The sequence below is a fragment of the Abramis brama genome (assembly GCF_963993115.1).
Source record: "Abramis brama genome assembly, chromosome: 10".
NCBI classification, from domain to species: Eukaryota; Metazoa; Chordata; class Actinopteri; order Cypriniformes; family Leuciscidae; genus Abramis; species Abramis brama.
Window position 1 is genome coordinate 41268124 of NC_139972.1, and position 15543 is coordinate 41283666.

The 15543-nt window shown below is 42.8% G+C and overlaps 1 protein-coding gene across 2 annotated transcripts; it reads left to right on the forward strand.

Moving 5' to 3' along the window:
- Nucleotides 1-289: 289 nt before the first annotated feature.
- On the forward strand, nt 290-6225 carry LOC311091543 (uncharacterized protein). Of its 2 annotated transcripts, none has more exons than XM_084127501.1 (9): nt 290-428; nt 753-1061; nt 1343-1414; nt 1580-1654; nt 4036-4110; nt 4372-4400; nt 4495-4557; nt 4698-4763; nt 4960-6225. In XM_084127501.1, the coding sequence occupies exons 1-9, from the start codon at nt 368-370 to the stop codon at nt 5131-5133; spliced, it is 924 nt and encodes a 307-aa protein (XP_083983627.1). In that variant the 5' UTR covers nt 290-367; the 3' UTR covers nt 5134-6225. The 2 variants fall into 2 exon arrangements, with proteins under 2 accessions (XP_083983627.1, XP_083983626.1); XM_084127500.1 differs by having other exon boundaries at nt 4698-4769; nt 4960-5271.
- Nucleotides 6226-15543: the final 9318 nt, after the last annotated feature.

Genomic DNA, 15543 nt, shown 5'->3' on the forward strand with positions numbered 1-15543 from the left:
TTCTTATCAGTTCTTGTTTTCCCTGGGAATTGAACCCATGACCTTGGCGTTGCAAGCGCCAATGCTCTACCGTTTGAGCTACAGGAAAGAGTTTATAATTATTTTATTTCTAGAGTTTAACCGTATGCAGGAAACTGCTAAAAGAAATCTGTGAAACTAACAGTAATTTCCTTGTGTTCAAAAGTAGAGCCTATAAATGGGGTTAAGACCAAATACAGAGTGAGAATGTGGTTAACTCTAACTTTAACATGATTTCCACACTCAGTCGGTCAGATGAGAGGAAGTTAACAACTACAGGAGGGGCTGATGGTGTTTAAAGAAAGAGTTGTAACTGTATAAAGAAAAGAAAGACTGACAGAAACAGAAAATGGCTGATAAGTGTGATCTGTGTCTGCTGGGACTGATGATTCTCTCTTCACTTCTCACAGGTAAAGAAATCTGTATTTTCTCTAAAGACATTTAGTGGAATTAGTCTGGAAAGAGTTCATTTGAACATGCTCAGTTTATTCTTGCACACATTCACGTTGTGTTCTCAGAGTTGTGTATTGATACACACAGATCATACTGTATTATTCCTGATACTGGACATAGTGTCACTCAAACATCTTCATATTAAGAGTGTGTCAGTGATTTGAACAGCTCTCTGATAAAGACAAATATTATCTGAACTGTCTGCTTTTTATGCTGGTGTGTTTTATGTTTTCATTTATTAATATGTAGCATAATGATCACTCAAATGTAATGTGTTTCAGGTACCAGTGTAGTGAATGACACTGATATGTTCATCAGTTCTGGTGAAAATGTCTCTCTCCCCTGTTATAATGCTCTTTCTGACTGCAAATCAATCACATGGATCTATAACAGAATCAGACAATCAGAGACAGTTGAACTGATTACTGAAGGGAAAGTGAAGGAGAATACAGGGAGACGTGAGAGACTGAGTCTGGGGTCTGGCTGCTCTCTGAACATCAAGAGTGTCTCAGAAGAAGATTATGGGGTTTACACCTGCCGACAATATGTGAATAAACAACAAGGAACTGATGCTCGTGTTTCTCTGCATGGTCAGTGTTTTTATATGTTCAATTTTAAAGGACACCATTCCACAAATTCACAAAACTCTTTTAAACACACTCACAAAAGCTTCTTTGACTCTGACAGAAGAGTATAAATCAAGCATTGCTTCAAACTAATGAACAGCTCAGAAAGTGCTGCTGTAAATAATGAAAGAATTGAAACTTGACAGCAAAAATGTTAACTTTTATGTAATATGATGATCAAAGTTAAAATATGATTGTCACTTTCTATGGTATGACGGATCTGTACTAACATTCATGCTTTACAGCGCAACCTCGTTCAACGACTCCAGTCACAGACTCTCAGGATCCCTCCACTATAAACACACACGGATGTAAAGGTACATCCTCACATCAGTGCTCAGCAGCTCAGACTCCGTTTTCTTCTCAACCATCAGTTTTAGTGGAGTCTCTAGACGGATGGCGCTAGTTATCTTGTTTGTTAGCTGATTAATAAATGTCATATTGTACAGTATTGATCATCTGAACTAACATTCCTCCCTTAGATGATTCGACGACAGCAGTGAATCCAGTCCACATCACAAACTCTACTATAAAGACACCAGAAACTAATGCAAAAGGTACATGATGATGCTGCAGATTTATCGAACATAATTGACCCTTCGCTAAGCCCCGCCCTCCTTAGTTACTGTTGCTACACCTGTCAAGCTTTTGCGCCTGGCACGTCTATTACAGTATGTATGCACTGGTTTCAGACATTCCTAAGGAGATAATTAGTCATTTTTAGCGGACAGGTGAAAATTTGAGAGAACAAGACTGCAGTATGCATTCGAGGGCTATATCCACGACATAATATGCAAACGATTAGAGAATAATTTCATCAAAATTGAAGCTAAAGTCTATAACGTTAGGTCTCAGCGCAAGCAGCAGCGCCTCATACGCTGACCATTCAAATGGGAAACACACAAATTGAGGAACAGCTGTTCATGCACAGTGAAATGTGAAATGTGAAAATATTCTAATATTTATAAATCAAACAGCTTATCCATAAGTATTGTGGAATAAACACAAGACATTAGCCTGACCACTTTGCAATGATAACATTCTCCCGCTTATATTTGTAGTGCGCCAGGCTAACGTTCCTGCTCACACGTCGCGGGTCACATTAGTGACTACTGTTATGAACTGATTAAGTTTGCATACCAAACTTTCCCTTGGAGATCTCCGGCAAGCCCCGTGATGTTCCCTCCTTTTACTTTTACTAGAACTAACACCGGGAGAGTCGCGATCGGATTGGGGTAACGTTACTAGTTTGGCCGTCGATTAACAAAATGCTGAAATATATTTTTAAGTACCGTTAAGTTATGTCAGTGAGCCTCCGTCTTGCCTTTAATCACACTGCTTGATCCACGAGCTGGACAATAACTTTATTCTAGAGCTGCTATAAAGCCAAAACACTTTACTTTTAATTTCCTATTATCAATGTAAAGCTGCTTTGGAACAATCTACATTGTTAAAAGCGCTATATAAATGAAGATGACGCCCAGCATTTCTCCCCTTGGGTTTTAGGTTTCGGGAAGGGAACAAAATCCACCACCCCGTCCAAACTTTTAGGATACCGGGTATCAGATTTGCACAATCCATACGCACAACGCTTCGGCATGTTTCCCTCTCGCTCGAAAGCTTGCCAGACCTCCCGCACCTAGTTACGGTTGCTAAGCCACGATTGGCCTGTGGCGGTTTTCGGGCGTGGCTTAGTGAAGGGTCAATTCAGTAACACTATATAATAACTGCACGCTATTATTCATTAGTTAAGCATTAGTAAACAGTTAATTCATCATTTATAAAGCATTAATAGACATTAATAAGCAGTTTATAAATACAGCTATAAATGCTTTATTCTTGATTTATAAGCATATCTATAATGTGTTTAATAATTGTATTTTCATACTTTATTACTGATCAATTTATCATTTCTAAATGAAGTATTGCATTATTTACAAACCAGTTGTTTAGGAGTTGTCAGTGGTTCATAAGATCACTTAGAAAGTGTGAGTAAATTATTAATAAACTGTTTAAATACATATTATTATTCAGACATATAGTAATAGTTAGTGTGTTAATAAATGCTTTATTAACATGTATTTCTACTGTAATTCAGGGTTAATTCAGGTAGTTATAAAGCATTTAGTAGTGGTCAGTTCACTATTGTAGTGAGCTCATCTAAAGTGAGGACTAGTTATGCCTTGTAAAGCGTTTATAAAGGAGATTTAAAGGCTCAGTTTAATATTTCTATGTTCTGTATCACTGTGTGTGTTTGTTTCCTTTTTCTGTTTAGAAGAAATAGTCTTTAAATCTCCTTTAATAAATGCTTTATATCTGCCTGAATTAACCACATTTACTCACACTTTCTAAGTGATCTTATGAACCACTGACAACTCCTGAACAACTGGTTTGTAAATAATGCAATACTTCATTTAGAAATGATAAATTGATCATTAATAAAGTATGAAAATACAATTATTAAACACATTATATATATGCTTTTAAATCAAGAATACAGCATTTATAGTTGTATTTATAAACTGCTTATTAATGTCTATTAATGCTTTATAAATGATTAATTAACTGTTTACTAATGCTTAACTAATGATTAATAGTGTGCAGTTATTATATAGTGTTACCCATAATTCTACATAATTATGATTTTTATATGGCATTAGGGCTCGAAGAGTTGTTTATTTAACATAAACATAATTTACTATTTACATAATTAACATAAACTATTTTATGTTTTAATAAATCCAAACCTATAATTTCTTTTTTAGGTGCATACATATACATTCCATCCCATGTTAAAGTATGAAGATGATTTCTAACATCTGAAAGCGTACTGTGCTGAATTTCAATAGCAATATACAATAAATGAGTGACAGGGCATAACTCAGAAGGGTTGATTATGACTGACAGCCTCTCTGACTGAGCTCGATCTCTTCTTCAGTCATAGGGATCTCCGTCGCTGCAGTCGCTGTTCTCCTTCTCGCTCTTCTCTGGCTGATCTGCAGAAAAACAGCTGGTGAGTTTGCACATTTACTCCTTTACAACAATTAAAAACAGTTCAGATGAGCAAACAATCACGTCATGTTCAGATTGTATGTATCATAGAAAAGTAAATAATTCTCAAACAGAAGTTTATTCCTGCGGAGAATCCCTGTGATGTCTCAAAGAGTTATCAACTCAAACAACAATCATTTTTACCTTTTAATCATTGTAATGCTTCAAAAACATCTTACTGTTCACTTTCTGTGTTTTGCGTGTGTTTTATGATAAAACACAGATAATAAAAGAGGGACTGTCAACTCGGAGGTGAGTTCAGTAATGCAGTGATTTAGATTTGATTACTGTCTTTAAAGCTCAATAAAGTGTCATTCGTGCAGTTTTAACCGTTTGTTGTCTGAAGGTCAAAGATGAGAATGAACATAAAGGGATGAATGAGACCATTCCTCCCGCTGCAAGAGCCGATGTGAGTCCTCTAAATCATCAAACATTACATTCACTGTCTGTCCTATAATGTGATTTACTAAAAGCTTTTGTGTTATTCTAAGATATATGTCTGTTCTGTGTGCTAAACTTGATTCTCTGCACGTTTGCATTGATGTTTAGGAGCAGACAGATGATCATGTGACTTACACTGAGGTCACTTTTTCCAAGAAAAAGCCAGTAAAATCGGTCAGTGTGAGTAGATACCAGCACATTTCCTTATTCTCCATCACTGTCCACTGACCAGTCCTGTTCAGAGACCGTCACTGCAGCTTCTCTGATCTATACGAGCTTGACTCTCAGATAAATGAAGCTCATGCACTAATAATAATAATAATGGCTGCGGTTCAAACATTGATGGACAGAATCTGTGCTGTTCTTTCAGGATCATGATGATACAGTGACTTATGCTGCCATCAGAGGAAGAGGGAAGAGAAGATCAACCGCAGGACCAACTTTACGCCTCTGTGAACAAGAACAGACACAAATAAAGCTCATCATATCAGGAGCAGATCTCTGGTGTTTGGAGGAATTATATATTTGCTATATTTGCATGTAAACGAGCAGATATTTGTTGAATGTACTGTGAATATAAATGAGATTTATTGCGAATCATCATCAGGGCCCGTATGGGTGATTCTCACGAAATCCAGATTTAGAAGGTGTCCAGCATCAGAATTTTTAAAATGCCCTTAAAGCCAATTTTCTTTTTGCACATATAAGATTAAGGTCTGAACTTACTATAACCATTATTTTTAGAAGATTTTTAAAAATATTTCCTATGTAATTATTTACATTTTTTAGATGAAGTCCATAAAAAATGATCATTACCGCAACATGACATTACATTAAATATATGGTTAAAAATGTGTATTTTTGGCTAATGTTAAAGTAGACTCTTATTACTCATGCTCAAAGCTATGTAAAGCTCTGGAGAAATTACTTTTTCATATTTATTATTTTTTGTAATTTCCTTATTTTCTCTCATTACCGAAACATACGTGATGATTTACAATTTCTTTTATTTAATTGCTTTACTAAAAGATAACATACACATTTGTTATGTAGCAGACCTTAAATAAGTAGTGTTGTATAATATGTATATACATTTTAAAACAAAATATGATTATCTAATTATTACTTAATTTGTAAAAAAGATATATGTTGCGGTAATGAAAATGCCATTTCGGTAATGAGGATCAATGTTTCAGAAATTAGATTTAGCTTACACATTCACTGTTGACAAAGGGGTTTGATGCCTAACCCTATTTTACATATTTAAAACACATACAATTTTTAAAAGAATATTTATTTCATAAACAGTGTTTCATTTTCTCATTTATCGTAATCATCACAGTACCATGCCTTGTGTTAACAAGTGTTGTGTATACAAGTTACAATCTTATGCTCATAAAGAATCATGTCATGTTGTTACGAACTGCTCAGAGACACAAAGTAGGAGATCCAAATGCAGCTTTATTGGCTGGGGCAATCCAGAGGCGTAATCCAAAGTACAGGCTAGGGTCATACACAGGCAGGTAGTCAAAACAAAGAAACAAACAAAACAAACAAAACAGGCAGGGACCAGAGGCAAGAGAGTAATCCAGGGACCAGAGGCAAGAGAGTAATCCAGGGAACAGGGCAAGATATCAAAAACCAAGAAACAAGAAAACCAGGGAAACGCTCAGAAATGCAGTGTAACACTTAACAAGACTTCGCGGTGAGTGAATGAATGAACAAGGTATAAATAGACTGAGACTAACAGGGTGATGGGACACAGGTGAATGCAATCAGTGATAATGAGGTACAGGTGAATGTGATGAGTGTTCAGAGATAATGAGTCCGGTCAGTGAGTATGGGAATTGTAGTCTGAGAGTGAACGTGAGTGTCTGATGTGGAGTGCCCTCTGGTGGCTCTCAAGGGCACTCCAGCTGGTGACCGTTACATAACCCCCCCTTTAAGGAGCGGATTCCAGACGCTCCTAACTTGTCCAGGAGGGTGGTGGAGCGGAGGCGGACCCGGGGGCGGGATGGAGGGCCAGGCCCGTGCAGCGGAAGAGGACCTGAAGACTCCGGCAGGGCGGAAGGCCAGGGCGGAGCAGGCTGTGCAGGCGACCAGGGCGGAGCAGGCTGTGCAGGCGGCCAGGGCGGAGCAGGCTGTGCAGGCGGCCAGGGCGGAGCAGGCTGTGCAGGCGGCCAGGGCGGAGCAGGCTGTGCAGGCGGCCAGGGCGGAGCAGGCTGTGCAGGCGGCCAGGGCGGAGCAGGCTGTGCAGGCGGCCAGGGCGGAGCAGGCAGTGCAGGCGGCCAGGGCGGAGCAGGCAGTGCAGGCGGCCAGGGCGGAGCAGGCAGTGCAGGCGGCCAGGGCGGAGCAGGCAGTGCAGGCGGCCGGGGCGGAGCAGGCTGTGCAGGCGGCCGGGGCGGAGCAGGCTGAGCAGGCGGATCCAACGGTTCAGGAACATGAACGGGCTCTAGAACAGGAACAGACACCGGCTCAGGAACAGGAACAGACACCGGCTCAGGGACAGGAACAGACACCGGCTCAGGGACAGGAACAGACACCGGCTCAGGGACAGGAACAGACACCGGCTCAGGGACAGGAACAGACACCGGCTCAGGGACAGGAACAGACACCGGCTCAGGGACAGGAACAGACACCGGCTCAGGGACAGGAACAGACACCGGCTCAGGGACAGGAACAGACACCGGCTCAGCGGCGGCCATCTTTTCCGAAGACACTGGCTCGGTGGAGACCATCTTGTCCCGAGACACTGGCTCGGCGGTGGCCATCTTGTCCGAAGACACAGGCGTGGTTTCAGCCATCTTGTCCGAAGACACAGGCGTGGAGTCGGCCATCTTGTCCGAAGACACAGGCGTGGAGTCGGCCATCTTGTCCAAAGACACAGGCGTGGAGTCGGCCATCTTGTCCGAAGACACAGGCGTGGAGTCGGCCATCTTGTCCGAAGACACAGGCGTGGAGTCGGCCATCTTGTCCGAAGACACAGGCGTGGAGTCGGCCATCTTGTCCGAAGACACAGGCGAGGATTCGGCCATCTTGTCCGAAGACACAGGCGTAGAGTCGGCCATCTTGTCCGAAGACACAGGCGCAGAAAGAGGAAGAGGAACAGATTCAGGCTCAGTATCCGGATCAGATTCAGTCTCGGCGGGACGAGACTCTTGACGGGCGAACGTGACGTGAAGCTCAGTGTCTGGATCGGCTGACGTGACGTGAAGCTCAGTCTCTGGATCGGCTGACGTGACGTGAAGCTCAGTCTCTGGATCGGCAGAAGTGACGTGAAGCTCAGTCTCTGGATCGGCAGAAGTGACGTGAAGCTCAGTCTCTGGATCAGGATCAGCGCGCTCTGAGCTTGACGGGACCAGCGTCAGCGAGGGCTTTGAGCTGGATAGGACCAGCGATGAAGAGGGCTCTGAGCTGGACGGGACCAGCGGTGAAGAGGGCTCTGTGCTGGACGGAACCAGCGATGAAGAGGGATCTGAGCTGGATGGGACCAGCGGTGAAGAGGGCTCTGTGCTGGACGGGACCAGCGGTGAAGAGGGCTCTGTGCTGGACGGAACCAGCGGTGAAGGCTCTGTGCTGGACGGGACCAGCGCTGAAGAGGGCTCTGTGCTGGACGGGACCAGCGGTGAAGACTCTAGCTTGGCGGGCATGTCGCTTGCTGTCTCAGGGGCGGCGGGCATGACGCATACTGCCTTGGCTTCGGCAGATCTGGCGTGAAGTGCGGGCTCGGCAGACGTGACGTGAAGCTCTGGCTCGGCAGACGTGACGTGAAGCTCTGGCTCGGCAGACGTGACGTGAAGCTCTGGCTCAGGAGATACTGTGGGTTCACGGAGCTCTTCCTCTACCCCGCCCACAGTAAACGATGAGCCACTCAACAAAAGGGCCAGGTTGATATACTGCTCTAAAGTCCCATGAGGATCATGCCAGGGCATGAATGAACTGAGCGGTTCAGATAGTCCTCCACGAAAAAATATCATTAGGCACTCTGTGGTCATTGAGGTAAGATGTGCCAGTTCAATAAACTCTTCGACATACCTCTCAATCGAACGATTCCCCTGACGGAGACGCAGGATTTGTGCACCTGTGTCCATGGTTGGCATGGCTGCTGGATCTTTGTGTGGCGAAGTCTTCTGTTACGAACTGCTCAGAGACACAAAGTAGGAGATCCAAATGCAGCTTTATTGGCTGGGGCAATCCAGAGGCGTAATCCAAAGTACAGGCTAGGGTCATACACAGGCAGGTAGTCAAAACAAAGAAACAAACAAAACAAACAAAACAGGCAGGGACCAGAGGCAAGAGAGTAATCCAGGGACCAGAGGCAAGAGAGTAATCCAGGGAACAGGGCAAGATATCAAAAACCAAGAAACAAGAAAACCAGGGAAACGCTCAGAAATGCAGTGTAACACTTAACAAGACTTCGCGGTGAGTGAATGAATGAACAAGGTATAAATAGACTGAGACTAACAGGGTGATGGGACACAGGTGAATGCAATCAGTGATAATGAGGTACAGGTGAATGTGATGAGTGTTCAGAGATAATGAGTCCGGTCAGTGAGTATGGGAATTGTAGTCTGAGAGTGAACGTGAGTGTCTGATGTGGAGTGCCCTCTGGTGGCTCTCAAGGGCACTCCAGCTGGTGACCGTTACACATGTAGCCTACACTGTAGTACTAACAAATATACAACCATTAGTTTAAGTATTATCATTCTAGTATAACATACAATCATGTGTTCATGAGAACTTTTTCAATGTAACATACCATCATGTGGTCCTGAGAAACATTTAAATGTAACAGCATCATGTGCTCTTGTAAAAAGATTTTTGTTTAGCTAAAACACTTTGGTCCTGACATTCAACCACACAACCTTTTTCTGAGAATAATTTCATGTGAAGAACTTGAATGGCAGCAACTCGATTTATGATTGGTGTACACTCTCACAAAAAAAGGTACAAAAGCTGTCACGCTTTTCAAAAGGTACACCTCTGTACATAAAGAGTGCATATTAGTCCCTCAAAGGTACATATTGGTACCAAAATATATTAGAGCCCTACTGAAGGGTACTGTCGGGTAGTGACAGCTTTTGTACCTTTTTTTCTGAGAGTGTAGGACTACATTTTAATTGTCAGTCTTGGAGATGATTCACGATACTTTGCTGTGCCACAAACGGGATTTTGGATGACGACATTGGCATGGACCAATCACTGAATAGATTTCCTTATTGAAGAATATTCTCAGATAAATTCACATTGAATGGTGAAATTCTTAAGAGGAGTTTTCATTCAGCACACAATCATTTTCAAGAGAATACATTATGATATTCACATTGGAAATGAAAGATAAACACCTTTTCCAACATGTCTTAATTACAACAATTTTAAACCAGTGTGCTGTTCACTGATATAGCCTAGATTTTATGATTTAAAATTAATGTTTCTGTTTTCATAATATAATGTTATTTTTTAATTTCATCTATGTTGATTATATGAAAAGTGAACAGCATGAGTAAGATAGGATCATAAGATGGGTCAGACATGATTTTGACCACTTTATTAAGTTTTGTTTTGTAGAAAGCCTTTCTTTAAAGTGAATTTTCGTTTTGTGTAAATTGTCTCTTAATTGAATCAACCTCTCATAAACGACACTGGTCAGACCTGTGAAAGACAGAGCTCTGCTTTGCTCTTGATAGAGCTAAAGGAAACGTGTGTTTATCTGAGTGTTGCCTTTTGTTCCTCATTCTCAGATTTCAGTTTGTTGATGTCCAAACGCATGTTGTCACACTCTGTAGAAAGTTGGCTGTACTTGTGTTTCAGATCATCATGGATAGCTTTGGGACTGTGACTTCTGAAATAGAGATTAGATTGTAATTGACTTATAAAAGATACACTGTCACTTGTATTATTTGATAAGATGTTTTCAAACAGCATGACTAAACAGAAAAATGTTCAACTTCATTCACAACACAGTTCTGCTGTATTGAACAATACATAAACAGGATGACCTGAATCATCTTAATGTGGGGGAAATGACACTGAGCTATTACAGTCTGTAATTACCTACTTTTTTATAGTGTTTCATTGTTACTGGCTTAAAAGGATCCGTTTTTTTTTTTCAAGTTTTGAATGATTTTATATTTTAAATTAATATTATTAAAGGAAGACATATGGAATATTCAAGCATTATATAGCAATCTAGTCTATAATGTTTGTCAGCTATATTTCAGATATATCTGTAGCTAGCTTTGGCCATTTGATGCATTTTGAATAAAGTATCAACCTTAATGGGTCTGAATCGGATCTGGGCCAGATTAACTGCTTCATAAATGGGTCCGAATCGGATCTGGGCCAGATTAACTGCTTCATAAATGGGTCCGAATCGGATCTGGGCCAGATTAACTGCTTCATAAATGGGTCCGAATCGGATCCGTGCCAGATTAACTGCTTCATGAACGGGTTCAGATTGATCCTGGCCAGATGAGCTGCTTCATGAACGGGTCTGAATCAGATCCGGGCCAGATTAACTGCTTTGTGAACGGGTCCGAATCGGATCTGGGCCGGATGAGCTGCTTCATGAACAGGTCCAGATTGATCCGGGCCAGATGAGCTGCTTCATGAATGGGTCCAGATTGATCCTGGCCAGATGAGCTGCTTCATGAACGTGTCTAGATTGATCCTGGCCAGATGAGCTGCTTCGTGAACGGGTCTGAATCGGATCCGGGCCAGATTAACTGCTTTGTGAACGGGTCCGAATCGGATCCGGACCAGATGAGCTGCTTCATGAATGGGTCCGAATCGTATCCGGACCAGATGAGCTGCTTCATGAACAGGTCCGAATCGGATCCGGGCCAGATGAGCTGCTTCATAAATAGGTCTGAATCGGATCCGGGCCAGATTAACTGCTTCGTGAACGGGTCCGAATCGGATCCGGGCCGGATGAGCTGCTTCATGAACAGGTCTGAATCGGATCCGGGCCAGATTAACCGCTTCATAAACAGGCCCGAATCGGATCCTGGCCAGATTAACTGATTCGTGAACGGGTCCGAATCAGATCCGGCCCGGATGAGCTGCTTCATGAACAGGTCTGAATCGGATCCGGGCCAGATTAACTGCTTCATAAACAGGCCCGAATCGGATCCGGGCCGGATGAGCTGCTTCATGAACAGGTCCGAATCAGATCCGGGCCAGATGAGCTGCTTCATAAACAGGCCCGAATCGGATCCTGGCCAGATTAACTGCTTCGTGAACGGGTCAGAATCAGATCCGGGCCAGATGAGCTGCTTCATGAACAGGTCTGAATCGGATCCGGGCCAGATTAACTGCTTCATAAACAGGCCTGAATCGGATCCTGGCCAGATTAACTGATTCGTGAACGGGTCCGAATCAGATCCGGCCCGGATGAGCTGCTTCATGAACAGGTCTGAATCGGATCCGGGCCAGATTAACTGCTTCATAAACAGGCCCGAATCGGATCCTGGCCAGATTAACTGCTTCGTGAACGGGTCTGAATCGGATCCTGGCCAGATTAACTGCTTCATAAACAGGCCCGAATTGGATCCTGGCCAGATTAACTGCTTCATAAACAGGCCCGAATCGGATCCTGGCCAGATTAACTGCTTCGTGAACGGGTCCGAATTGGATCCAGTCCAGATTAACTGCTTCATAAACAGGCCCGAATCGGATCCTGGCCAGATTAACTGCTTCGTGAACGGGTCTGAATCGGATCCTGGCCAGATTAACTGCTTCATAAACAGGCCCGAATCGGATCCTGGCCAGATTAACTGCTTCATAAACAGGCCCGAATCAGATCCTGGCCAGATTAACTGCTTCGTGAACGGGTCTGAATCGGATCCGGGCCGGATGAGCTGCTTCATGAACAGGTCCGAATCGGATCCGGGCCGGATGAGCTGCTTCATGAACAGGTCCAGATTGATCCTGGCCAGATTAACTGCTTCATAAACAGGCCCGAATCGGATCCTGGCCAGATTAACTGCTTCGTGAACGGGTCTGAATCAGATCCTGGCCAGATTAACTGCTTCATAAACAGGCCCGAATCGGATCCTGGCCAGATTAACTGCTTCATAAACAGGCCCGAATCGGATCCTGGCCAGATTAACTGCTTCGTGAACGGGTCTGAATCGGATCCGGGCCGGATGAGCTGCTTCATGAACAGGTCCGAATCGGATCCGGGCCGGATGAGCTGCTTCATGAACAGGTCCAGATTGATCCGGGCCAGATGAGCTGCTTCATGAACGGGTCCAGATTGATCCGGGCCAGATGAGCTGCTTCATGAACGGGTCCAGATTGATCCGGGCCAGATGAGATGCTTCATGAACGGGTCTGAATCGGATCTGGGCCAGATTAACTGCTTCGTGAACGGATCCGAATCGGATCCGGATGAGGTGATTCATCAGCGGTAACGGGTAGGATCTGGTCTGGATCCGCAATCCTTATCTGTTCCAGATCCGTTCTGCTGTGCAAGCGGACTCTGTTCCAGACTCCTTTTGCGGATCCGTCCAGAGCTTGTGATACTTCCGGGGCGGATCCTTTATTATCTGGGCTCCCTGTCACTCGTAATGTAAGAGGCGTTCGAGGCGGGGCGCTGAGCTACAGTGCTCACCTCACAACAGTACGTCGTTGGTATATGTTTTTTCTACCTATCTGGTTGGTGCTGAGATTATCCACTAATTAATAATGGCGGTCATCCAAATTTCACAGAATCACGGTTATACCCAGTGTTTCAGAATAACATGTGATCAACGAAAAACGAAGCCTCACTTTCTTTCTAGTCACATGAATGCTCCACTTTGCGTGTTGGAATGTTTGAATTCAGACCACTACTCTACAGGTTTATGGAAGTTCAATCAAGTCTATTTACTAACATATATATTTATATTACATGATCATATATTCTGCCATATAAGCAGTTTAAAACCCATAAAATATTTAGACCACCATTTACTTATTATTATTACAACCCCAAATCAGAAAAAGTTGGGACACTGTACAAATTGTGAATAAAAACAGAATGCAATGATGTGGAAGTTTCAAATTTCAATATTTTATTCAGAATACAACATAGATGACATATCAAATGTTTAAACTGAGAAAATGTATCATTTTAAGGGAAAAATAAGTTGATTTTAAATTTCATGGCATCAACACATCTCAAAAAAGTTGGGACAAGGCCATGTTTACCCCTGTGGCATCCCCTCTTCTTTTTATAACAGTCTGCAAACGTCTGGGGACTGAGGAGACAAGTTGCTCAAGTTTAGGAATAGGAATGTTGTCCCATTCTTGTCTAATACAGGCTTCTAGTTGCTCAACTGTCTTAGGTCTTCTTTGCCGCATTTTCCCCTTTATGATGCACCAAATGTTTCTATGGGTGAAAGATCTGGACTGCAGGCTGGCCATTTCAGTACCCGGATCCTTCTTCTACGCAGCCATGATATTGTAATTGATGCAGTATGTGGTCTGGCATTGTCATGTTGGAAAATGCAAGGTCTTCCCTGAAAGAGACGACGTCTGGATGGGAGCATATGTTGTTCTAGAACTTGGATATACCTTTCAGCATTGATGGTGCCTTTCCAGATGTGTAAGCTGCCCATGCCACACGCACTCATGCAACCCCATACCATCAGAGATGCAGGCTTCTGAACTGAGCGCTGATGACAACTTGGGTTGTCCTTGTCCTCTTTAGTCCGGATGACATGGCATCCCAGTTTTCCAAAAAGAACTTCAAATTTTGATTCGTCTGACCACAGAACAGTTTTCCACTTTGCCACAGTTCATTTTAAATGAGCCTTGGCCCAGAGAAAACGCCTGCGCTTCTGGATCCTGTTTAGATATGGCTTCTTTTTTGACCCATAGAGTTTTAGCCGGCAATGGCGAATGGCACGGTGTATTGTGTTCACCGACAATGTTTTCTGGAAGTATTCCTGAGCCCATGTTGTGATTTCCATTACAGTAGCATTCCTGTATGTGATGCAGTGCCATCTAAGGGCCCGAAGATCACGGGGATCCAGTATGGTTTTCCGGCCTTGACCCTTACGCACAGAGATTGTTCCAGATTCTCTGAATCTTTGGATGATATTATGCACTGTAGATGATGATAACTTCAAACTCTTTGCAATTTTTCTCAGAGAAACTCCTTTCTGATATTGCTCCACTATTTTTCACCGCAGCATTGGGGGAATTGGTGATCCTCTGCCCATCTTGACTTCTGAGAGACACTGCCACTCTGAGAGGCTCTTTTCATACCCAATCATGTTGCCAATTGACCTAATAAGTTGCAAATTGGTCCTCCAGCTGTTCCTTATATGTACATTTAACTTTTCCAGCCTCTTATTGCTACCTGTCCCAACTTTTTTGGAATGTGTAGCTCTCATGAAATCCAAAATGAGCCAATATTTGGCATGACATTTCAAAATGTCTCACTTTCAACATTTGATATGTTATCTATATTCTATTGTGAATAAAATATAAGTTTATGAGATTTGTAAATTATTCCATTCCTTTTTTACTCACAATTTGTACAGTGTTCCAACTTTTTCTGATTTGGGGTTGTACATTTAATTTATTGCAACACTTTAATATGTGAATTTTATTACCAGAAAACTGAACATTTAGAGTTGTAAGGCTTTTATTTGTGCTCAATGGATAAAACAACGGCGCTTCGCACATATAGGTTTATGTTTGCTGTAGATTTGACCTGCCACATGATGGCACTGCAATCCGAGAAAAGTTTCACAGCTTTAAGAGGCTTCATTTCTCCATCCCTAGTACTGGCTATAGAGTTTTAGCAGTTTTAACATCCTCCATCTCCTTTGACCCTGAGTCCCCCCAACAAAAAAACCCCCCAGTACATTCATTATTTTCAAAAATAAAAGGTTTGTTGTAGGCAGAGAAAATCAGCCAGGTTACTTCTTTCCAGAGCAATCCAGTTCTCTCTCTATATCAG

What these genes read in the sequence shown, in the direction of transcription:
- LOC311091543 (XM_084127500.1), top strand. Translation starts at nt 368, where the DNA reads ATGGCTGATAAGTGTGATCTGTGTCTGCTGGGACTGATGATTCTCTCT. An exon ending in TGCTCGTGTTTCTCTGCATG is followed by an intron (nt 1,062 to 1,342) that starts GTCAGTGTTTTT and finishes CATGCTTTACAG; the next exon opens with CGCAACCTCGTTCAACGACT. An exon ending in AGCCAGTAAAATCGGTCAGT is followed by an intron (nt 4,770 to 4,959) that starts GTGAGTAGATAC and finishes CTGTTCTTTCAG; the next exon opens with GATCATGATGATACAGTGAC.